Source organism: Dendropsophus ebraccatus, chromosome 7 (assembly GCF_027789765.1).
Source record: "Dendropsophus ebraccatus isolate aDenEbr1 chromosome 7, aDenEbr1.pat, whole genome shotgun sequence".
NCBI lineage: Eukaryota > Metazoa > Chordata > Amphibia > Anura > Hylidae > Dendropsophus > Dendropsophus ebraccatus.
In genome coordinates, this window is record NC_091460.1 from 122,265,239 (window position 1) to 122,292,294 (window position 27,056).

Below are 27,056 nucleotides of genomic sequence, written 5' to 3' on the forward strand. Positions count from 1 at the left end.
ATAGCCCTACAGGACTTTAGTATGAAGCACTGGTCCCTGTCGTAGAGTGTGCCCAGATGGCTCTCTTCAGAGTTGAGTTTTTGTTTCATTCTGGAGTTCTAAAATTATTATTTATTACGTTAATTTTTTTATTTTCCATTGCTAATATTTTGCTAATGTGGTATCCAGTGCTGTACACATTGTAATACCCTGTACTAAACACATCAATGGTTGAAAAACAACTTGGTTTATGCAAACTACATACATCATTTGCATTGACTGCCCATGATTTGGCGCCAAATGATGCTCATCCAAAAAGACAGCTGTCAAACAGCCAAAAAAAGACGTTCTGGGAATTAACCCTTTTAGATGCTTTTGGTGTAACAGGGGAAACCAGAGAACCCAACCAATATGTATACAGACATAGGCTATGTTCACACACTTTCTTGTCTTTGGTCATTTGATGGATGTTTTTTAGGAAAGTCATCATTTTGTAGCAAAAACCAACCGTTATTTTGTAGTGAACGACGTTATTTGTATAATAATGGCCATTATAAAATAAAGGCCTCGAAATGATGACTGTCCTAAAAGACAGCCATCAAACTGCCAAAAAAAGACAGTGTAGGAACCTAGCCCCAGGGTGGACATAAAACATAGACAGGTGACTTCTGTAGTTCTCCAGGGCAATGGTGCTAGACAGAATAGTTTAGTGTTATTCTAAATGGGTAAAAATACCTGCTGCTCAGCAATGTGATTTGTATTTGGAATCTATAAGGCTTTAACAGCTGCAAAGGAGAGTCCTGTCACAGGTTCTGTAGTTTCTTATGGGAAATAGTGCTGTGTTGCCTGTCAAAACAAAAGTCACTATATTATAAGTTAATCAGATTTGTCAGATGTCATCAGTATTTAATGTGGGATGAATCCAATACAACATTATGGCTTCATTCATTAACCAAAGCCACACAGCTATCCTAGTGTGAACAAAGCCTAAGATCATTATATTGTAGACCACAAGTGTAAAACGTTGGCCGTCTGGCTGATGTAAAACTACAATTCCCATCATGCCTGGACAGCCAAAGCTTTGTCTTTGGCTATGTTTGTGCTTGAGTAACACATTGGGCAAACACGGCCGTCTCATAAAATAGACAGACGCTAATAATGATCATAATTAGAGATGATGCACATCGCTTCCTTTGGCTTATATGCCGGCTGCCTTTGATCGCTGTGCTGCTCTGTGCTGCTCCTCCCTGGGTGCCTGGAAAAGCTGGATCCAGTCCTAGGAAACCTCTCCCACTTTGCCAGGACTAGATCCAGTTTTTCCGGGCACCCGAGAGGAGCATCAGAGAGCAGCACAGAGATCAAAGGCAGCCGGCATATAAGCCAACTGCTGAGCAAAGAAAGCGCTGTGCACCATCGCTAATCATGATCATTATTAGTGGCGTTTTTTTTAACAATGGTGCTTCTCTGCCCGTCTAGCTGCAGGACATGGGCTCCATGGACTCACAATAGAATCCATCTCATGTAGCAAGATAGGAAGAGCAGGGAGTTAGGAAGAGATGCTTAGCTGACAGTTTTCCCTTCTCACTCTAGCTAGCGATCTATAGGGGTCATGAATTTGTATAGACATGGCACTATCAGGACTTTTCCAGTAGAGATGAGCGAAACTTGAGCATTCTCGAGTCTGATTATTCAGCATTTAAATACTGGTGGCTGCAGAAGTTGGATGCAGCCCTTAGGCTGCCTGGAAAATATGGATACAGCCATGGGCTATAGGCTGTAGCCATGTTTTCCAGGACTCCCTAGGGCTGCATCCAACCACTCCAGCCACCAGTATTCTAATGCCGAACAATTGGACTGCACTCATCTCTACTGGAAAAGTCATGTATAATGAGAAAATAAATACAATGTAAATAATAATAATAATGATAGGAATTTTCTTTATAGCATCATAACAACTAGCAGAATGGAAGCATTCAGTACACAGATAATATAATCACACGCCACATACTAAATAGAAAGTTTTAGGAGGACATTAGGAAGATAATGAGACAGAAGTTTAGATGCAATTTTCGGTATCATTAGGAAGTATTTCCGCTTGTTGTAATACTATTCATTAAGTCATGTTGGTAAATAATAAAGGGAAACAAGTTCATTAGAAGAGTGTAATACTATTTAATTGTCCTGATCACATTAGCCTGCTGCTTTTGAGGAGGAATAAATCAGCTAACTCTTCATAGAATCATTGACTACCGCAGCAACATTTGCCATCATTTGCTTCTAATAGAGCCTCGTCTGTTTTTAGATTTCCTTGTTTGCCAAACAGGGCAGCTGAAGAGCTGAGAAGAGGTTATTTAAGGGGAACTCCGGCGTGGAGGTTCAGCCTACAGACATGTCTGTCTTTGTCAATATTTTATTTCTTTTTTCCAGTGCCCAGAATTGTTCCCTTGTACAACTCGAATATTATTGGTAAAGTTTATTATACATCTGTATATGGTAAAAAATAAATACATTATTTATGTATATGTATATATATATATATATATATATATATATATATATATTGTCATTGCCTTCATTAACTTGGTGCAGTTTCTGGATAAATACAGATGAATCTTCTTTTTAGTAATCTTGATGACTACTTGACTACTACTGTCAGAGCTGTGCAGATCTGTTACAGCTGTGGTCATGACTTGACTGAAGCATGTAATAAAACTTACAGATGTTCTAGACATCTTGGCACAACTAGCCAACCATATCCCCTGAGGAGATCCCGGCTGGAGTCGAAACGCATCGGGTAGATAAGTAAAATAAGTATGAATAAAAGTAAGTATAAGTTGTAATTTTGCAACATCTAGAGAGCCAAGGTTCCCTACCCCTGGACTAGAACAATAGAAACCAAAGGATAAATATGTCTATTATTCGGCTCATTGACTCATTTAAATGGTTTCCTTGCCAGAGTGCACAGTGTAGAGTGAAGATTTTCTGCTGCCCGGTTCCCTAAAACAGTGCTACCAGCAGTGCCCCCATAATAGTGCCACCCTCAGCAATCCCATCGCAGTCCCAGCTTTAGTGCCCTTACAGCGTTGGAAGCCACCCGACTGTTTTAGCGCCTCTATACTCTGATGAATCTGTAATAAAGAAGCCGCAGAGTATTGTTTTATTTTCACACATCGGGTCTGACTTTGTTTTCTTTGCGCCGTGTCACTCACTATGCTATGATTTGTTCTGCTTTCTTTGTATAAAGATATTGTTTAAAGAACCCATCCAAATGACACCCTTGGAGACTGAGGAAATCCTGTGTGAATAAAGAGCATTAGGAAGGATTTCACAAGATTATCATAAACAGCTTCTTTACCTAGAAATAATAAAAAAAAAGCATACAAAACGGAATAATAAAACAGCTGTGTCATGTAACTTTGGACAGGTGAACAGGACTGTTATAACAGAAACGGAAATAGTTTTCTTTACCTGGTATTAGAGTTCCAACAAGCTGTCTTCTATGAATTGGCCAAATGCATTCAACTATGACAGCTACATAATGGCAGGTGACCTCATTTTACCTTGATATTTTGCAACAGTGCTGCTGTGATTCTGGTCTTACAGGAATGATGACAATCGGGATGGGAGTCCATGTATGGAGCAGATCACGCTTTATTAATTTTAGGTTGTATTCATGTTATATTTTGTGTTTAGTGTAGATGAGCGCACCTGAGCGTGGGGCGTTTGATTACAGGTGGCTGAAGAAGTTGGATGCAGCCCTAAGGAGTCCTGGAAAACATGGATACAGTTATAGGTTATGTTCACACACTGTCAAAATGATGATAGTGTGTGAACATAGTCTTAAAGGGGAACTATCAGAAGGTTAGACTAATCTTGAAGGGAGGTATGTCTGTTACATTCCTCCTTAGCTCTGTTTCCATGCAATTAGTAGTTGAATCCATGGCCCAGAGCACCTTTAGGAGCACTGCCTGCCCACTCCTTTTAATGATAATCAATGGAGCGGACGCAATGGGACAGGAGAGCTCCTAATGGTGCTCCTGGCTGTGGATTCAACTACTAACTGCACGGGAACAGCAGCGAGAAGGAAAGTAAGAGACGTACCTTCCTCCTTGGCACCCAATGCTCAATAAGGGCTATCAGTAGGTTACATGAGTCTAACCTGCTGATAGTTCCCCTTTAAGCTGTATTCCTAAATTCCTCTTTGTGATATCCATGGCTATGAACATGCCGACTAATGTTAAGAGAGGATCAAGTGTTTTTTAAAAACTTGTACTGATACAACATGTCAGTACAGCAGCGTGAATATTAACACAGTTTCGAATCTCCTGGCATCATCCTTCATGATAGGTCATAGGCTGTATCCATGTTTTTCAGGACTCCCTAGGGCTGCATCCAACTTCAGCCACTGGTATATCAAATACAGCTCATCTCTAGTGCTGAGACAAAAGGTTGAATCCTTGTCCGGGAGCACCATCCATTAGGAGTACTGCCCTGTCCCCATTGCACTGAGCCAGCCCGCTCCTTCTTATGATAATCAATGGAGGGGGTCAGTGCTCCTAATGGATGGTGCTACTGGCCGTGAATTCAACTTTTGACTTTGAGGGAACAGTGCCAAGGAGGAAGGTAAGAGACATACCTTCCTCCTCGCCACCCCGTAGGCATTAGGGGGCTATCAGCAGGTTAGATTAGTCTAGAAAGATCCAGCACTTCAGTATCGGATAACGTTAAAATCAGTTCATCTTTACTTAATAATATTTAAAAACAGCAGTAGTCACTAAAATCCAATTCATATGCTATGCAATAGCTAAGACAATTTACACATGGGGGAGATTTATCAAACATGGTGTAAAGTAAAATTGGCCCAGTTGCCCTTAGCAACCAATCAGATTCCACCTTTCATTTTCCAAAGAGTCTGTGGGGAAAGAAAGGTGGAATCTGTTTCACTTTACACCATGTTTGATAAATCTGCTCCATGGTCCTTATTCAGAGCCAGTGCCATTGAATAGCCTTGTACCATTTATTGTTAGCTGTATATAGGAAGGGAGTATGACTGATTATTCCATCCCCCTGGTCTATATGTTTAATACAATGGGTTGTGTCACATGACATATTTCCCAGCTTCTTTTTCCAGGTCATTGTTTTCACTGGTTGCTCACCGTAACTGATGCAGCAAAAAGAGTAGAGTAATGCTCGGTTTACTCTGTGTACCTTATATGTTAAATAGAGCCTGTAGAAGTTATCCATGCCTCCCCCAAATAAATGTAAGCATGCCTTTGTCCTTTGAGGCCTTCATTACTACAAACAACAGAACCAATTAGACGGCTTCTCAGAGCGGCCTTTGTTCCTATCTGTGCCATTGGCAATTTTGTGGATTATATAGGTCAATTGTACCTTTTGCAAAGTAAGCAGACTTCAGGAAACGTAAAGGCAAATAGTAAATGCTTCTTTATGTATCCTAATAAGAAAACTGACAGTAAGTGCAATGGGATTTTATACTATTTCCACTTACCCAACTGTGCTAGATTATGGTATGTTTTAAAAGAAGAGAACCAAATTAACAAATCTATCTATCTATCTCCTATCTATTATCTTCTATCTATCTATCTATCTATCTATCTATCTATCTATCTATCTATCTTTCTTTCTATCTATCTATCTATCTATCTATCTATCTATCTATCTATCTATCTCCTATCTATTATCTTCTGTCTATCTATCTATCTATCTATCTATCTATCTATCTATCTATCTATCTATCTATCTATCTATCTCCTATCTATTATCTTCTGTCTATCTATCTATCTATCTATCTATCTATCTATCTATCTATCTATCTATCTATCTATCTAACTATCTATCTATCTCATATCTATTATCATCTATCTATCTATCTATCTATCTATCTATCTATCTATCTATCTATCTATCCACTATCTATCTATCTATCTATCTATCTATCTATCTATCTATCTATCTCCTATCTATCTATCTATCTATCTATCTATCTCCTATCTATCTATCTATCTATCTATCTATCTATCTATCTATCATCTTCATCTATCTATCTATCTATCTATCTATCTATCTATCTATCTATCTATCTCCTATTATCTATCTATCTATCTATCTATCTATCTATCTTGGAGATACTCAACAGGAGCACTTTATATCATATATGTAAAGTTAGCATTCTATAGATAGATAGCGTGCATATTGTTACAATGTTCATATATACTGTTAGGCTATGTTCACGTATGAGACCGTCCGGATCACGGAATGGCCAATCTCTGAAAAGATCCTCCCAGACAGTACTGCAGATTATCTTTAGGGCAGCAGAGTTCTGATGTGGGCGCATTCGTGTGCACCCGCATCAGAACTCTCCACTGAACGCTCTGGGGCAAGCGGCCGCAGCCGCTTGCTCCATATTGTGCGCTGACAGGGTTTTTATGCGGCCGCTATTCAATGAATAGCGGCCGCAGAAACCTGACATGTCAGTTGTTTGCGGCGCTGCTAGGGATCCTGGCCAGAGCGTATACTATGTGTATACGCTCCAGCCAGGATCCCATAGACAGCAAGGTAACGTATATTTTCGTAATAATCACGGCCATTGTACAACAAAAATATACGTTATGTGAACATAGCCTTATAATGTACATTGTATATTAATATCACCTTGGCAATTAGTAGATTTTCTTACCAGATAACATTTTACTGTTGTATATGCACTTAAAATCTTGCCTGTAGCATATCTATCTATCTATCTATCTATCTATCTATCTTTCTATGTATCTAAGCTTAAGCTATGCTTTGGCTGTCTGGCATGATAGGAGTTGTAGTTTTGCAACAGCTGGAGAGCCAAGGTTCCCTTCCCCTCTTGTAGGTGATAACAGATCATCAACACTTCATTTTACCTTCCATCCACACATTTCTTGTTACTGTGAATCTCCCTGTAAGGTCTTTAGAGCTTTTTCACAGTCTGATACTAAAGCCACTAGTAGTCACATCCAGTCACCCCTCTCCTCTCCACCTTCCGCTAGCTTCTCTGATAGTGCCTTCATTCTTCCATGAGTCATTTGTGCACAGCCCTTTCGCCCCAAAGCAAAAAGATTTCCGCCAGCAGTATACACTGGCCTTTGGATGAGGGGTCAGTGGGGGTGAGAGAAAAGGAACAACCTCTACTTCATCATCTTCATTCATCTTTAAACAATTTCCAACTGGACATCTGGGCAGCCTGTATCTACCTCCAGCTATGTAACACAATGAGCCTTATTCACACATCACAGACTTGTTGCAGAAGTTTTAAAGGGAAACTATCATCAGGTTTGTGCCTACCATCTTGCCGAAATCTCCCTGTAGCCGCTTACCTCCTCTATTTGATGCCAGTCTTGGTATATTTGTATGTACCGCCGTTTCCATGAAATTTAATCAGAAAGAAATATGTTAATTAGATCCTTAGGTGCACTAGGGGCGCCTCCCCGTTCACACCTACCTATGCATAAGTGGGCCGTTTTATTTGTGCATGTGGAGTAACAGTGCCTGCTTATAATTACATGAGTATGCATAAGTAGGTGATGACACTTCATGAAAATGGCGGTACAAACAAATACACCAAGACCAGCAGAGAAAAGAGGAGATAAGTGGCCACAGGGAGGTATGCACAAACCTGCTAATAGTTCCCCTTTAAGTATTCTTCTTTGTGTGTTGGGAATTATTCTTTGCCATATTGCTACGTAAAGGAGTTTTTCATAACTAAAATATTGACAAAATAAAATGTACAAAGAGGTTGAAAAGCTCCTTAAAGGGGAACTATCAGCAGGTTAGACAAATCTAACCTGCTGATAGGCCCCCTATAGTACCAGGGACACTGAGGAGGAAGGTATGTGTGTTACCTTCCTTCTCGGGGCCGGTCCCACGTTGTTAGTCGGGGTAAAGACCACTCTGGAGCACCGTTAGGAGCACTGCCGCATCATCCAGCCGGCCCCTTCTAATGATAATCAATGGGATGGGCTGGATGATGTGACAGTGCTTCTAAGGGTGCTCCAGAGCAGAGTTTATCCCTACAAACAGCTCATGACCGACGCCATAGAGGAAGGTAATACACATACCTTCCTCCTCAGTATCCCCAGCGCTATAGGGGATATCAGAAAGTTAGATTCTGAATTTTTGTAACCGGCTGATATTTCCCCTTTAAAGTAGAGGCAAGCAATGGGTCTACTGGTACAAAAAGTCAGCAAACAAAAAACAAGCAACAAGGTAGCTCAAACCAAGCAATAGGCAGTATATGTGCAACCATACAGGACAGAACCACAACTCTTTTTTTTTTTTGCTTTACACAGTGGTGCACACTACTATGGAAACCACTGAAACATAGATAAATGGAAATAGTCTACGTAGCATTCACATTTACATATACATCTCTTTCCTTTTCTGTATCCCTTAGATTCTGTATTCCGAGAGGTTTCTCTGATTTTCTCTCTTCTCTAGTTTATTGACTGACCCATGTTACTACATTCCTCATGATATTTCTGTGGTTGCAGTCTTGGTGCCAGCTATACATCAAAGTAAATATAAAGCTTAGTTTAAAATGTGTGCCCATAGTGTAGAATGGTCCGTGCGCAAACATATCACATTGATGTAAGATTTCAGCGAACCCAGAATGCAGCTGGTATCCGTATGTGTAAACACATACACACTGACCGGGCTGTAACGCGAAGTTCTGTACTGAAGAAGGACGAAAGCGTATACATGCTAAGGCCATGTTCACATGGTGTGAGAGACCAGCCGGGTCACGGAACAGCCGGTGTCAGAAAAGATTATACAGCCAGTACTGCAGCTCGCATCCGAATTCCCCGCTGCACACAATGGAGCGTGTGGCCGGAGCCGAACGCTCTATTGTGTGAACTGACAGGGTCTGACATGTCAGTTTCTTGCGGCGCTGCTAGGGATCCTGGCCGGAGTGTATACTATGTGTATACCTTTAGGCCGGGATTCCCTCAGCGGCAGCACTAGGTAAGTACTGTAGTAATCACGGCCATGATCAACAACGGCTGTGATCACTATGGTACTTATGTAGTGTGAACATAGCCTAAGGCTGGGTTCACACACAGTATTTTTGCTCGGTATTTTGGTCCTCATATTGTTGTTGAAATTTAGTGGATGGCTGTCATTTAATGGCAAATAATTGGCGTCATTTTAAAACATTGGCCGTTGTTATGAAATAACGGCCATTATTTGTCATAAAATGAGGGCCATCCACTAAATTTCAACAGTGTGTGAACATAGCCTTTCTGTGTTTTCAATCCACTCCTGGTTTTGGTTGCAAACTACTGACCAAAATACTGACCAAAAATACTGTGTGTGAACATAACCTTATAATATATTCATATAGGTCTAATTCATACCATATAACTACTCTAGAGCTAGGTTCACACTTAGTAAAAATGATGTCCGTCTTTCATAATAACGGTCGTCACTTAGCAAATGACATTATTTTTGGAATAACGAATGTTATTTGCATAACGGCAGCCATTAACATGAAAGACGGACTCCATTTTTACATAGCGTGAACCTAGCCTATGGGAAGTTTATATAGCTTTATTACTAATAACACTGGGATACTAAAGTATTATACAACAAATTAATCCTATTACAACTTCTGTGCTGAATATTTTTGAGGAAATCTATTACAGCTGGCGCTTGGTGCAGATCGGCAAAAGGTCACCAATTTTTTGTGCAACCTGCCTGGGCTGTCCAAGAATATGCAACTTTTTGCCAATATGTGCCACGGTTGACAATCCAGCATGGTTCAGTATAAATGGAGTGTGGCAGTGTACAAAGGGGTGTAGCCACTCCGCACAACAAACTTGGCAGTTTACCCCTGCTTGTAATGACAATCTATGTTGGCTCCGAGCTGGCAGTTAGCAAAAGTTTTGACTGCACATATGATGACAAATTCACTTAAAATTAATTTATTACATGCAAATTCAATACCAGAGAGCCAGGCTTCATGGAAATTGGGCCCTCTCACCTCTAGGGAGAGGGGGCCAAACTGCCATGGAGTCCCACCTAGGTGACACTTTTCGGGAGACATGGGCAAACAGCAGTAAGAAGACACAGACAAGCTTAATAATAATAATAATAATAATAATATATTTATTTGTATAGCGCCAACAGATTCCGCAGCGATTTATACAGGTATATACCTAATGGTAAAAAGGAGGAGAAGATCCACAGCATCCAAAAAAAGGTTTGTTGTCTTTATTATGAGGCATATAAAAAGTTACAAAAGATAAAAACGTAGGCCTACGTTTTTATCTTTTGTATCTTTTGTATAGTTGTAACGTTGGCCTACGTTTTTATCTTTTGTATCTTTTGTATAGTTGTAACATTGTATCTTTTGTAACGTTGGCCTACGTTTTTATTTTTTGTATCTTTTGTAACTTTTTATATGCCTCATAATAAAGACAACAAACCTTTTTTTGGACGCTGTGGATCTTCTCCTCCTTTTTACCATTATTACCAGGTGCGGCCCGCTACTACTCCACTTGCTCCTGGCTGAATGTCCACCATTACACAACAAACCACCTCTGGTGAGCTGAGTTTTTTCTTTTTGTTCATGATATACCTAATGTGCAGCATCTACGGTTGTGGATGGTGTGGAGAACAGCACGTAGAGTAAGGGGGTGACAAGATCACTTTAAGTGCCACAGACAGCTAAGTGAAAGCTAATAAGTGTATCCTTTTTTTTTTTGTTAAACAAAAGCAATGTGATTCAGTAAAAATAAATAAGACATCATGCTCACCCTCCTCATCCCCCATTGTTACACTTCTGATGATGATTGGTCGCCTCTGCTGTTCCCTTCTTCCTGGTTCCTGTGACATTTCCTTGCTGCGGGAAATGTCCAAGCAGACAATCTGCAGGACTAAGAGGAGAGAAGCAGGAACAGGGAGTCATCAGATTGGCAGTGGCAGTGGATCAGGGCAGGTAAATATGATGTCTTTTTTTTTAATATTCACTTCTCAGAAAAAAAAAACATAACAGATTATTTACAGAAACAGCATCACCTTGTCCTCAGTTTGAGTGTGGTATTGCAGCTCAGCCTCATTGAATTCAATTTGTTGTAACACCACATAAATCCTGAGGACAGGTGTGGAGCTGTTTTGGGAGAAAGCAGTTATGTTGTTCTAATTCTGACTAACTTCTTTTAAAAAAATAAAAATAAAATAATAACAATAATAATAATAATAATAATAATTATTATTATTTTACATTTCCATATTTTTGAGTTAAAATTATTCCTTTATATTTGTAGGGAATGTTAAAGATTTTGACATGTTTTTCCACAATTGTTCCCAACGTATATTTACATTTCTTTAGAGCAGCCAACCTAATTCTCTGTAGTTTTTAATGTGAACCAGAAACAGCCTGTATATGATGGCAGTGTTTACCACAATCCCCCAATAAGTCACTGTCTGCACACAGTCACATTCTCCATACTTTGCCCTGACACCTGTGATGTCAAGCACCATAACAATGCCCTGGCCGCCCCCTGCCTACCCTCACATCAGCACAGTGTGATATAAACCCCAGCTTGTCTTTCCCTTTTCTAAAATTAGCAAATCAAACCATGCAAATGAAGGGCACAATGAGAGCCGGCCTTTTATTATCCTACCAGGCTTTTGTTTTCCTACTTTGGAATTTGTTAAAAAAGAAAGCTTTTGTTTCCCCTGGTAACTGCAGCAGAATCCGGAGAAAAGCATACTTAGCGGAAGACAATGGGCCGTGACACAGCTTTAAACTTTATTAAGTCTGCCTTGGACCCTTTTTCCTCTTTTCAGCTAAATGGAAGCAAAGTTTGGCAGCCTCCATGCTGGGCACTTGATTGATGTGCTGAACATCTGAAGCACTTTTGTGTCCAGCTTGCTCTTCATGAGTGCATAATGTGTGAATACTCAAATAAGGTCAGCCCTTATCACATGTAATCTAGGCCTCAACACAGATCAACAGTGACAGTCATACCCTGGAAGCGAGCACACAAATCATCCTCTGCATGCATCGGCCAGCTTAAAGGATTTTTTTTTTTTTTTTTTTTACCGCTTGATCCTTCTTAGCAACTTGTGAAAAAGTAAAAAAAAAAAAAAAGAAAAAAAGAGATCTTAGTGCTATAATGCCCCACCACAACAAAGGAGGGGGGCACAACAAGGGGAGAGGGAGTGATGGCTGGTTATACAAGAACGAGTTACGTGCAGTGTGGGAATTGACAAGAAACTTTCGTCATGGTATTATTATTGGAAATAATTTTTTTTTATGTATAAAGGGGGATAATCTAGTGTCTATGAGCGAGTCACTGTCTATTTAGGGTAATTTATAAGGGAGTGAGATCTTGCGGTTTTGCTCACAAGTTTATAGCTGGAAACAAGATGACAATCTGGTACTTGTTATAGGCTTATATATATAGTTAATTACTGAATGGGACAATAAAATGGAAATGTAGTAATAAGGATCCGCAATATTATCAAAATATTGTAAAAAGAAAATTGACATGTGTGTCAGCTGACATACGGGTTATAAAGATCGACTGCTTAGCGTTCCACCCACATTCTCACGGTTGTTGTTAGCAGGCCTGGAGGCCCCCTTTATGGCTTCTATAAAACAATTAGGAAAAGACCACTCTTTTGTTTACATATAGATGATACAGATGTAGAAAGAGTGTTATAACAAGTGACGCGTGCTGCGCTTTATAGAACCCAGGGTTACAGTGTAATGTGCCAGTACTGGGTCACATTTATGGTAACATTAATGTTACTTACTGGTTATCTCCAGGGCACTGCCACATCTCCAGTTGATTCCTAACCAATAGCGGATGTTTTTTTTTTTAATTGTTTTCTCAGTATATAACCAGTGGTGCAGCATATAGGGGATTTGTGGGTGTTCTTTGAGTTATAGTGACAGAAAAGACAGTGTTAAGTGGGCTTCAATTAGAAAATAGAACCACTGTTGAAACCTGTCTTGTTTGTTTAGATGGAAATTAGATACGTACATTGATCTCTATGGATATATCCCACGTCCAAGGATGAGCATTAACTATGTAAACAAACACTGCCTACCCCCATTCTGGCGGCACAGGTTTAGGTTACCTTACCTTTATATCTTTGTGCAGCTCAAGGGTAAGAGCTCATGCACATGACCATATTAATGCTCCAGAGTAATAAGACATCTATAGAGATGTATGGGGGTGCACTGTATGGCAGCACACTGGGCAGCTATTGCCCTGTAGTATAGAGCTGCTTGCATTCCTCATGTTTCCATACTGCTTTTCTGCCCATTGTACTACCATAAGCATGATGCCTAAAACTGAACAGATAGTGTTTTATCATTTTTTTTTTTTTACAAAAAAAAGAGCAAATCAGCTGTGTCAGTACAGTATAGCGAAGATTTTAACCAGGGATAGGGAACCTTCGGCCCTCCAAAACTACAATTCTCAACATGCCAGGACAGCCAAAGCTTTGTTTTGTATTGCAAGTCCAGAAACCGCTTGTAAGTTACCAATAAACTATGAGTGCGGCTAATGTGCATGTAAGGGCACGCAACTCTTCTTGTCTATGTATGTACCCCCAAAATTGTAAAGTGCTGTGAAATCTGTTGGCAATAAATACATTAAAAATAAAATATAATGAAATTATTATTATTATTATTATTATTATTATTATTATTCCACAAAATTAAATAATCCTCAAAGCATATATGGTCAGTAGATCAACCTCATCTACCAGTATATAGTAAATACAAAAAAAAGTCCAAGAACAATGCATAAAAATCTAGATTTAAGTATAGATTTATATTGTGTTTTTGTGTTTATTTATTTATTTATTTATTTTTTTGGGGGGGGATTTTCAAGCTCATGGTGTTTTTTTTAGGGTCCAGTCACATGTACAAGACCTGCATCAGATCTGATTCTATAAATCTGTTGCTGCAGATCGCAATGTAAATAAATAATTAAGGAGAATCAAATATGCGGCAGATCCCTCCATACATCTCCTCCCTCATCTCCACCTACCATCCTTCACGTGGTCTATGCTCTGCTAGTGATCTTACACTAACATCTTCCATAATCAGAACCTCACACTCCCACCTCCAAGACTTCTCTTATGCTGCACCAGTTCTCTGGAACGCCCTACCCAAAGACCTCCGACTTATTTCCAACACCCACAGTTTTAAGCGTGTCCTGAAGACTCATCTCTTCAGGCGCGCTTATAACATTCCCTAATCTTGTTCCCCCTTCTGTTGTCTCCTCACTTTCTACTATATCTTCGACGGTTCCATGCACTTTATATGTTTTACCTGTAAGAAGACAAGACAAGATTGGTGTGAAACTGGCTTATCCAGCTCCTACTATGTACAGGTCTCGTATTTATGATGTATTTTTATTTATTCAAATTTCATTTTATCATATGTAATTGTAACTTCTTTACTGTGTAAAAAAAAAAGTGCTGCGGAATCTGTTGGCGCTATACAAATAAATATTATTATTATTATTATTATTATTATTATGCTTTATGTGTGTTCAGTTGCCAGCATTTAAAAAATAAAATAAAACAAAAACTAGAAAAACAAAACAAAAAACTGAAAAAAAGTGTGTAAAAGAGCACTTCCAGTATAGCAACTAGGCAAATGTTACTCATTTAGTGGGAGCTCCTAATGATGTTTTTCCAGAAAATGAAATGTACTTTATTCATGCAAACTTGAAAAACCTACGTGAGCACTCTCACTAATCTACAGCCTCCTCTCCTTCTTCTTCTTCTTCTTCTTCTTCTTCTTCTTCTCCTTCTCCTCCTTCCTTTTCTTCTTCCTCATGTAATGATTGTTGGTCATTTTACAATATGAGAGAAGTGAATCAACTTCAACTTGCTCTGCAGAGTGTATGGGGTGGGGGAGGGATGTGTGCAGTGGTGAAGAGGTTAACAGGTTTTGTCAAGATAAGGCTAGGAAGTGTGTACAAACTCTCATCTGGGCAGTCAATCACAGCTTCTGTTTTTAGCCATGAAGTCTGGCTTGGGCTCTCTTTGTTGTGTTCCCCCACGAGGTGATCACTTGTGGTGACAGCACTGGCTTCACTCTCCCATTCTCCTCTTCTCTGCAGACTGGTTCGGAGGAGCTGACAGGGCTGGAGATTCAGGACTAAGGCAGCACAAGAACAGGAATCCACAGCCAGGACTTATTATATCAGCAAGCATCTTCCCTGCTGCAGTCCCTCTGCTCTAGGAATGGGCTGGTTTGAGGATCCAAGCTGGCAGCTGCACGTTTCCCTGATAATGCTCCTGTCTCTGCACACCAGAGGTAAGACCCCAGACTTACATGTAGCCACAAGGGCAGGAGCTGCAACAATGTAAGAAGTAACTGTTGTGTGCAGGATCTTATTAGGGCATCCTGTGTAATGTTAGGATTTAGCAGAGACAAATATTTTGATCTTTTTGTTTTGTTATTTGTTTTGTTATTTTGGAGTGATGTTTAGTCTTTTCCTTGGGCAACACACACATTCCCTATGACACCACAGAGCAGAATTGAGAACATGCAGCACATTTATCTGCTGTTCCCATGACACATAGGGGGCACAGCTATGCATGACATCAACTCTTACTATCCCCCCATAGCCATTGCAGAGCTCTATCTATGTTCACTGCATTTCAGTGGGAAAGAACTTCTCTTTTATCTCCTGAGTATGTCTGGGCAGACACTACAGGGTTCCTTGATGGAAAACCATTCTGGTCCCCCCACTTGAAACCCACACTGTGTTACAGAAGGACAGCATTAACACTCTGTAAAAAGTTTATAGGACCCTCTTTATTGAAACTAGTTTCCCAAATCCCCTTTATTCATGGAGAGAAAACTCCTGTCCCACAACTGTATAAACTTCTAGAAGTTTGATTCCACAGAATGGACTTTTTTTTAAGTATATCCTTGTGTAGGCTTTTTTTGTCTAAATCATCCTGTATGACATATTCAGTATGAAGATCAATAGAGAAAAATTTACACAAACATTGGTGGCACTGATTTATTTTTTATCAGACTGTGTAACTTTTTATTTGTGCCTAAAATGGAAACTGTGGTGTGTTTAAGGAAAAGCTGTCATACATAACCAATACCTATCTCTGTCTGCCCATCCACTATCTATCTATCTATCTATCTATCTATCTATCTATCTATCTATCTATCTCCTATTTATCTATCTATCTATCTATCTATCTATCTATTTCCTATCTATCTCCTATCTATCTATCTATTATCTATCTATCTATCTATCTATCTATCTATCTATCTATCTATCTATCTATTATCTCTATCTATCTATCGATCGATCGATCTATCTATCTATCTATCTATCTATCTCCTATCTATCTATCTATTATCTATCTATCTATCTATCTATCTATCTATTATCTCTATCTATCTATCGATCGATCGATCTATCTATCTATCTATCTATCTATCTATCTATCTATCTATCTATTATCTATCTATCTATCTATCTTCTATCTATCTCCTATCTATCTATCTATCTATCTATCTATCTATCTATCTATCTATCTATCTATCACCTATCTGTATGTATCTATCTATCTATCTATCTATCTATCTATCTATTATCTATCTATCTATCTATCTATCTATCTATCTATCTATCTATCTATCTATCTATCTCTCCATCCCCTATGTAGGCATATATACACCTAAACATACATTGTCAATAATTAAATCCAGATTTCATGATTTTTTTTCTTAAAAATTTTGACCAAGTGATTGACAGTGGAATGTTAGAAATAACACTTTGCTGTTGACAAAGAAAGAAAGTTTTATAATGTAGGTCAGTTTATTTTGTAACCCAGTAACACGAATTTCCCTAGAAGCCACAGTAAAGGAATGTATGTTGCATATCATTATTACCTTTGAGCAACGTTGCTGCTGGCACACTGGTGATTTAGAAGTGTATTATGGTCCTTATACGTCAATTAAGAAAATACTTCAATGATTTTTTTTTTTAACCTGAAAATGTGTTTTTGTTGTTGATGACATAATACAATTTCTAGTTTATATTTCTAGGCTAGGGGATACTTTCTCTTCTACTTTTTTCAGCCTCACATATAGACTGTTACTTTTAAGCTTGTGTATCCAGGGGAGTATCATTTTCTGAGGTGTTACTCTATGTAACCATGAATCATAGGTCATATTTATGTATCATATCCTGGATGAAAGGTTTTCAGGGGTTGTACTTTTATTACTGATAGAATATGTTTTGTTGGGTCATAAGTCATATTGTATCAGCAGATATATAGTAATGTGTATATATATATATATATATATATATATATATATATATATATATATATATATAAATGTGTATGTTTTGAAACTTAGTAAGTTGTTGATAACTTTATGTTTACTTAGGATCTTTTTACATTATGTTTTCAGTGTCCATTTATCATGTGCTGGCAAAGCTCTTCTGGCTCATATGTTAAACCTATTCATAGGTTTGCATTTATAGCATGGAGGCCAAAATAGGGTCCTATTGGTCCGCACTTGGCAGGTGTACATCTGTAAATCCTATTTTCTGCTGTATAGAATAGACTGCACTATTCCATACTGTTGCTACCAATGAACTCTGCTAAATGTCTGTGAAAAAGGAGTATTCCGTTGATATTTGGCTGAGGGTGCTCTAAAGGAGAAGGAGAAGGAGGGGGAACATCATAAGGAACAACTACTTACCTCTCCCCATCCCTAATCACCCTGCCAGAGGGCCCAGGACCCACGCCAGAAGGCATTTTCCTCCGAGTTCTGATGACTACACGACTTGGGGGAAATACCTGGCCCAGCTCCTAGGGCACCCGCCAGCACTCCACAGCTCTTCCACGTCATGACCTGGTTGATGGATGCCCCGCTCTGCCAGAGAGGGACTGGGGCGGGACAACGCTGCAGTCACTGGTTGGCTGATGGATGCTCTGCTCTGCCAGAGAGGGACTGGGGCGGGACACTGCTGCAGTCACTGGTTGGCTGATGGATGCTCTGCTCTGCCAGAGAGGGACTGGGGCGGGACAACGCTGCAGTCACTGGTTGGCTGATGGATACCCTGCTCTGTCAGAGAGGGACTGGGGCAGGACACTGCTGCAGTCACTGGTTGGCTGATGGATGCTCTGCTCTGTCAGAGAGGGACTGGGGCGGGACAACGCTGCAGTCACTGGTTGGCTGATGGATACCCTGCTCTGCCAGAGAGGGACTGGGGCGGGACAACGCTGCAGTCACTGGTTGGCTGATGGATGCTCTGCTCTGTCAGAGAGGGACCGGGGCAGGACACTGCTGCAGTCACTGGTTGGCTGATAGATGCCAACCAGTGACTGCAGCGGTGTCCCGCCCCAGTCACTCTTTGGCAGCATGGGGCATTCATCCACTAGGTAATGACGTGGGAGAGTTAGAGAGTGCTGGCGGGTGCCCCTGGAGTGGGATTTGGTGCATCGCCGGCATGTGGAGCAGTAAAAATAAGTTCTTCATTACATTCCCCTCACCCCTTGCCTAAAATGAATATCCCCCCCCCCCCCACGACAAGTAACCATACTTCCCTGCAGTGATCCCCTGCTACTGATGTTTTATTGTCTTCCTGATCCATGCCGTCCCTACAGGAACTTTCTGCTTAGCAAATCACTGACGGCAGTGGTGACCTGCCCTAGCCATTGATTGGTGAAAAATCTTTTCTTTCAAATCAACTGGTGTCCAGTACTTATCAACTATATGTCTTGCAGGAAGTGATGTGTTCTTTTCAGTGTGACACAGTGCTCTCTACTGCCACCTCTGTCCATGTCAGGAACTGTCCAGGGCAGTAACAGATCCCCATAAAAAAACCTCTCCTGCTCTCCCAACTGGAACGAAAACACCACTTCCTGCATACAGCACCTAAGTACTGGATGACTGGAGATTTCCAAATATAAGTAGTCTACAAATCTATATAACTTTCTGACACCAGTTGACTTTTAATATTACAGATATACTTACTGTATATTCGGGTTGGGGAAAGCTGGTGATAAGAATGGAGGCGTACGGTTATTATTTTGTTATTGTTACTATTATGGTCATTACTATGAGTTGGATGAACGGTCATATTTGATAATAAACATAGTGACATACCGCAATCCCCCCAGTGCATTGTGTAATGGAAGATCCAGTTCACATGCTAATTTATCACTAGAGAAAAAGCCCCCACGATTTCATGTTGTTCAGCGAATCTCTCCAATCTCCATCTGCATTGTAAATTCCCTTCTTAAGCTGATGTTTGAAGCTCATTTAAATCACAAATTCTCAATCAATCATGTTCCTTTTCTAGTGCGGCCTTGCATCTAGAGTAGGACAGGACTCATCATTTACCTCCTCTTTTCAACGTATTGTTGTACTGGGCTTTGCCTCTGCATCCATAATGAGGATGGGAATCTGGCTAGAAGATGTTCAGCTCTTGTATTTGTATTCCATGGGCAGCGAGAAATGTGTATGGCGGGGTAAATAGAGATTCCATTCATGGAGAGAAGTGATCTCTTTAAAGGGGTTGTCCAGTGAATATCTTATCCTTTCAAATCAACTGGTGTCAGAAAGTTATATAGATTTGTAATTTACTTCTATTAAAAAAATCTTAAGTCTTCCCTTACTTATTAGCTGCTGTATGTCATACAGGAAATGTTTTATTTTCAGTCTGACACAGTGCTCTCTGCTGACATCTCTGGCCGAGACAGGAACTCTGTCTCGGTTTTCTATAAATCTCCATAGAAAACCTCTCCTGTTCTGGACAGTTCCTGTCTCGGTCAGAGATGTCAGCAGAGAGCACTGTGTCGGATTGAAAATAAAATAACAGTTCCTGCAGGACATACAGCAGCTCATAAGTATGGGACGACTTGAGATTTTTTTTTATAGAAGTAAATTACAAATCTATATAACTTTCTGACACAAGTTGATTTGAAAGAAAAAGATTTTCACTGGACAACCCCTTAAATATGAGATCAGGTAGGTCATAGAGCACATCAGCTTCCAGTGTATGGAGACCACTTACTAAATTGTTTTATTTGTGTAAAGTTTTTTTTTTTCTAGTTTTGGGCTCCTGGTTCCAATACAGATTTATTAATTCTAATTGTGATTCCACTTTTATTCTCTGCTCCTCAATTCCTAAGATTTAGGGGTTTCACTATTTGGTTGACTTTTCTCTAGTCAGATGGGTGGGAACTTTATTGCAAAATGGGATGCAAATACTAAAATACTAGGATTGGGGGAGGGGGTGGTTGTTGTTTAGGAACTTCATTACCCCCCCTCCCCTCCCCCCATCATTATTTACACCTCCTCCGCCGCATTTTCCCTATTCATGCCCTATTTTGCAATAAAGTTCTCGCCCATCTGTCTATTTAAAGGGGTTATCCAGGATTAAAAATACATAGCTAATTTCTTGCAAAAACAGCGCCACTCCTGCCCTCAGGGTGTGTGTGGTACTGCAGCTCAGTTCCAGTGAAGTGAGTAAAGCAAAGTTGTAATACCACAACTTTTTAGGGAGAAGTCAACTAAGTTTTTTTTTTTTTTTTTTTTAATTCTGGACAACCCCTTTAATGAAATGTACAGATGGTCATTCTATTAGTAAAATCCTTATATCCGGGGCGACTGAGGATATATAGTGATACACATTTGTGTTTTGGACTGACCATGGGTAAGTGTTCCTTCCAAGTTGGTATAAAGTAATATACAGTACCTATCAATCATACCTAAAAGGGGCTAAATTATGAGATTTTCTAGATTTTATCACATGATAATTCTTGCCACTAAAAATACTGGGAACATGACAGAACCCATTATAATTCCTTGGTAGTTCATCAGTCCTTACTAAACAGTCGGCCCTCAGTTTGAGGTTATACATTGACACAGCTTCTTATTTGCACAGGTTTCAGCATCATCGGGGAGTGACATTGGCCTGATGCACACATGATCCCCTGTGATGAAATAGACTGGGATACAGTGATTTGGTTAGGAAATGATTACATTGGCAGAAATATTCCAGTTATGTTTGTCTGTCAGCGTACACCAGTTCCAGCTCTCAGCACTCTTCGTCACTTCAGATACAACTCTCACGTACAGCTGATCTGTCAGCCGTTATCCAGTAAATGTGATGATACAGTTCGATGGTCCATACACGATACAGCCGAGAGACTAGTGAAAGGAAATTTCCTGGCTTGATTTATTCTATAACTGCGTCGAAGAGCTGCACATATCATCACTTGTCTGTCAGAATGATAAACTGAATTCAAAAAGGCTCAAGTTTCATGACCTCTGGTAATATAATATTTGTAATGCCAACAGGAGTTAGAAACCATTAACATAGAAGGCTAATGTTTTTTGGGCCTATAGCTAGAGCCATTGTAAAGCGCTGTTAGAAATGTATTAGCCATTATATTCATTGATAGGATTAGTCATGTTTGCATTTGTCACTATAACTGTGTATGATCTGCCCTAGAGTACAGGTGGAAAGCAACCTTCTAACTCCATTGATAAAAGGTTTAGACCATGGATTTCAAAATTCTATGCTGAACATTTTCTGAAATCTGGTTTTATACTGATTGGAACACAGTTTTTATAGAGCTGTAAATTAACTGCATGGAGGAAAGGTAAATGATAAACTTCCGGCTGCCTGTAGCTTAAAGTTTATAGATAGTGTTGACAAGCATTCTCAGTAGAACAAAGTTCTTGATCCAGCATTGGGGTGTTCGATCAAGCTTGATCAGGCTCAGGATGCTCGGGTGCTCTTTGAATATTATAACTGTGTTGATCATCACTTATGATGCAAGGAAATCTGAAACTATTTAAGGGTACCTTCACAAGGGTCCTCCAGCGCAGACTCCGTTCCCCCACTCAGTGAGAGCTGTGGTGGGACAGCGCAATGATTGGCTAAGTGGGCTGTCACTGAGAGGGGGACCACAGCCGGTGCAGGGGGACTGGGACTCTTTCTGGCAGATTTCTATTTTATGTTTTCATTCAAATATATTTAATTGAACATCCCTTGAAGGGACAAAATATACAAAACAGAGATATATATATTAAGGGTAGCTTCACACACACCCTATCACAGCAGATCCGCAGCAGATTGGATCTTTATAACTGAACACAGCATCAAATCTGCACCATCAAATCTGTTGCAGATCTCTTGCACATCCTGTACGTGTGAATGCACACTAAGGCCATGTTTACACAAAGTAAGTCCCGCAGTAATCACGGCCATTGTTGCGGAACTTACGTTGTGCTGCAGGCCGCAAAAAACCCTGTCAGTGCACACTATGGAGCGTGTGGATCCGGCCGCATGCTCCATTGTGTTCACTGGGGCGTTCTGATGCGGGCGCACACAGATGCACCTTCATCAGAACTCAGCGGCGCTAAAGATCATCCAGCCAGTACTGCAGTATTGGCCGGGATTATCTATTCTCAGACCAGCCGTTCTGTAACCTGGCTGGGTCACGGAATTGCCGGTCTCTTACGGCGTCTGAACATAGCCTAAAACAGAAAATTGTAATAGGTTAACCAGACACCTGGTTAAATGCTCGAGTCACCCATTGATTTCAATGGGGTTCATTACTCGAGTTGAGTACTCAAGCATTTTAGACCAAAAAACAGCATAGTATTAAAAGGTAAGAAATATCAAATATCAGAGATATGTCAAATTTCACAGGTTTGTTGCAAAGTCCCATGGAAAAAAATCTTTTACTTATTTTTGAATATTTAAACCAAATCTATCTGGCACCATAAAGTGGTTTGGCGTAAGGAGTGAACACCGTATTTTATTTCACTGGAACTTGAATAAATATTTTCAATTACACATGACTATAGACAATATGGCGGCTTATGAATGAGCAATTTACAGCTAATGTTATTTACTTAGGAGTCTGGAGTCCGGCCAAAACCGTAAATGTAGGATGATACTAAATTTAAACATATAGGTGATATCAGCAATAAGGGGTTTATTTTGAGAAGGTTTATAGAGTATTTTTCCTGGACAGGACAGACCAAATAAGCTGAGCGGTTTGTATAAATTTTTACCACGCTCGCAGCTCTTCTAAATAACTTTCATTCATAATAAACAAATTACTGCAAATCACCATTTAATACATATAAAGACGGCTGGATTTCATGGGCATGCACCTTTCAATACAAGTTTTCATGAATCTTTCATCTGTTTCGTTTGCTCTGCCAAATCTGTAAGCACAGAATTAGGTACACAACATCTGCAATTGTGGTTAGGGAGGTGGATTGTATTTTATATCTTTATGAAACTGAGTATGATTTGTTCACTTTGCTATTACCCTGACCACTCTGGCAAAGCTGCCACCCTATTAGGGGTTATCTGAGATTAGAAAAAATGGCATTAACAAATTGCCATTATCGGCCATTATGGACAATAATTGCTTAGTGTAACAATGCTTGTCATTGTCTTTCAGTGTCTTTCAACATGTTTAAAGACAAATGACCACAATGGCAATGATCTGCTGCCGTTGCTCCATGCAGCAGGAGCGGCGGCAGCAGACCACCGCTGTCTTCTGTGGGCTGCCTGGACGATCTGACAATCGCCCGGGCAGTCCCCTGCAGCTTCCCATGGCACCCCCCTCTTTTACCCACTTGCTGTTGGTGCATGTATTAGCGCCAGCAACCGAAATGATCTGATAGGTCAGCGCTTGCTGGCTGTGAAGATCCGGCAGTGTAATAACGGCTTTACTTGCTCCCCCTACCTCGCTCCTCTTTCCCTGCACAATGTATGGGGTTTTGATCTGTCGATGACTGATATTTCTTTAATATAGAAGGTGACTACATTGGTCCCTATAAGAGTCTGAAGGCTCAGTATTGTCACAGCAGGCCTATTTAGAACCACTTTTAGAACCACATTAGAATAACTTTTAGGGCTGATCAGCAGACATGGTTTTCACCCGTTTCCCCTTTAGATGAAGTATTTGAGGTAGTCATACAGTATCTCTACGACTATCTCTACCATCTGATTTAGCCCATCGAGTCTATTGAGACAAAGTTGAACAAAAGTACCTTACAAACTACCGTCTGTCAGGTCATGTTTCTCTTCTTACTTTATTGGACCCAGATGTCACGTTTGACACGGTCAGTCATCGGCTCCTCCAAGACAGTTTATTCTATTGATTTAAGTGGTATAGTTTTCTTCTGTCTCCCAGCAAACTCATCCGCTGTGACCTCATGCTAAGTTTAACTTTTTTTTTTTTCTGGAATACCTGGATACAATTATCAAATGAATTATACCCAAAAATGTGTTGCAGAAAAAATAGCTTTCCAAGCAGTGTCCCACTACGCTTCATTCACACATTGGCTGATGGCTGTGCACAATCCTGGTTATATACAATGGCTGGACTATTATACAAAGAACTTTATGCCGTTTGTCTCTACCCCATTCCACATAGGATATGTTCCCACTCCGTACTAATATCAGGGAAGGGGGCCATCTCATTAAATATAAAGCCGCTAGTAATGATCATCTACAGTATGTCAGGCATGAGGAACCTTCGGCCCTCCATCTGTTACAAAAATATAATTCCCATCATGCCTGGACAGCCAAAGCGAAGCATGATAGGAATTGTAGTTTTGCAACAGCTAAAGGGCTGAAGGTTCCTCGTGCCTGATCTATGTTACGAGACAGCCACCTTCCCTGATTTTTCCCCAAAGTGGAAACATAGCCATAGCTTATAGTTTTTTGCTAGCAGGATGCTCATTCCTCTTGTTCTTCCAGTATCGATATCTAGTTCCTGTCCCGTTTTGCCCTGATCGCACCACATCATGTTTATTGTCTCTTCTATAAATCTCCCATCTGACCTCACTGTGCTCAGTTGCTGAAGGATATTGTGCACATTTGTACTTTTTTAACATCTCAATTGCACGAAGGAGTGGAAACTCATGGAAATAGCCTTACAATAAAGTCTTTGGTGATTTAAGTTGGGTGGGAAGCATGAAGAAGCTTTGGATGGATAAACTTAGCCTCCAGGCCACCGGTTGAACAGCTTTGACTCATGTTATTAGTCTAATCCACAGTTTTTCATTTGCTTCAAAAAGAATCATTTTCCAGTAACTTCCCAGCTGGTCGGATTAAGGCTAAAGACAAAATTCTCAAGGTCCCTTTGTTTTATAAGGCCCCTTTAAGAGATATATAATTTAAAAAGAAATATTCATCAGGAAAGTCCACCTTCCATTGCTCCAAAGTCCATATATAATGCTAATAAACAACAGTCAGCATAGGTACCATACAGCAATTGCTGCTACAGCTTTTCCGCGGGAACGGATGAGATAGGCTAGCCTTTCATTCTCATATAAATAAGGGAGCTTTTGGTGCCAGTCACTAGTTCAGCAGCTGCCTTTTCTTGAATCTCTTTTGGTAGGTATGTGAGTAGGATGGGACGCACTTTTCTGCCTATGACAAGAAAGTATGCTATAAGGAACATTTAAAGGGGTATTACCATCTCAACTAACATAGATATACTTGTAGAACACATCAAGTTACACACCTCTTAGTGAATCCGTTCGGACCTGTGCCAACCGTTTGGTGGGCGCAGAAATCTACACCTGCTCCTGAGCATCTGTGGATTTCTGACATGATTTATGCCTGCGAGCAGGCGTGAATTATGATAAATTAGGCCCGGAAGGAGGCCTTGATGCACCCCAGTCTGACACAGATCTCTCTACTGTCCAGAGTAAAGGCCCTATTCCACGGGACAATTATCGTTCGGATAATCGTTAACGGTAAACTATCTCAAATGACCACTATTGCGAACAACCTGAAATCGTTCACCCAATTACACGGAACGATGATCGTTACTTATAATCGTTCTTGCGGTCGTCTTGTCATCGATATTGCGTTCGTCGACACTGCGAACGACCAAACAACTTCTTATTCCATGCAAACGATTTGTGAACGAGTAACGATAAAAATAGGTCCAAAGTCTCATTATGCGATCAACGGCTTCTTCAGTAACTGCTATTCAACTGAATGATTATCGTTTAGTTCCGGACGATTTAACGATTATCCGACCGATAATTGTCACGTGGAATAGGGCCCTAAGAGAGGTTTTCTATGGGGATTTGCTACTGGTAGCAGAGAGCACTGTGTCAGGCTGGGAAGAATACACCACTTCCTGCAGGACATATAGCAGCTGATGGGTAAAGTATACGAAGACCTGAGATTTTTAAATAGAAGCAAGTTACAAATCTATATAATATTCAGAAATTAGTTGATTTGGAAGGAAAAGATTTTTTCAGAGTACCCCTTCAAAGCACAGATAAAAAGAGTATTTTGAATAAACTGATTTGAAAGATCTAAACCCTACAATACAAATACAATAAGACAGTAGTGGGTTTCTGAATGCATTTCTGCTCCATTAAAAGACCATAACAAACATATTTATTATGTTTGTTTTTGTGACAAAGTTTTTGTAACCACAAAGTCATTGGGATGTTATAAGCGCTATCCCAGGATCATGATACATAGTATAATTCAAAACACATTTTATTGTTCGAAAATACCATGTTGCATAAGAGATCTTACCATTTATGGCCAGGAATTGTCAACTCTCGGAGCTCTGAAGTTCTGTCCAGTTCTAACATTAGCAAATAAATGAAAAAAGTTCATGAATCTTCCCATGGCTTCCTGCAGACCTTCACACACATTTATACCATTTGTTTTTGAAAGCAAAAATATACCCTTGATCTTCTTTAGTAAAGTCCGATAAGACCTTCAGACTACTTATGTTGTCCACTCATATTATCCAAATTATTTGTGCATCTAACCAGCTTGATATTGGCATGGAAGAGAGAGAGGTGTCGCCAGGTTATCTCATAAAAGAGAAAGCAATTTGGAAAAAAATTGGTTTTAAATCAACTGGCGTTAGAAAGTTATTCAGTTTTGTAAATAGCCTCTTGTTAAATATCTCAAGTGTTAAAGGGGTTATCCAGCGCTACAAAAACATGGCCACTTTCCCCCTCTCTTGTCTCCAGTTTGGGTGGGGTTTTGAAA

At 40.0% G+C, this 27,056-nt stretch overlaps 1 protein-coding gene across 2 annotated transcripts in view; it reads left to right on the forward strand.

Moving 5' to 3' along the window:
- BMPR1B (bone morphogenetic protein receptor type 1B) overlaps positions 1-27,056 on the forward strand; it is a 316,599-nt gene that overhangs the window by 205,073 nt on the left and 84,470 nt on the right. For both annotated transcript variants that reach the window (XM_069978340.1, XM_069978342.1), the window contains one exon: positions 15,120-15,316. In XM_069978340.1, the coding sequence (XP_069834441.1) occupies positions 15,244-15,316 (73 nt within the window). In that variant the 5' untranslated portion in view covers positions 15,120-15,243. The remainder of the gene's footprint in view (positions 1-15,119; positions 15,317-27,056) is intronic.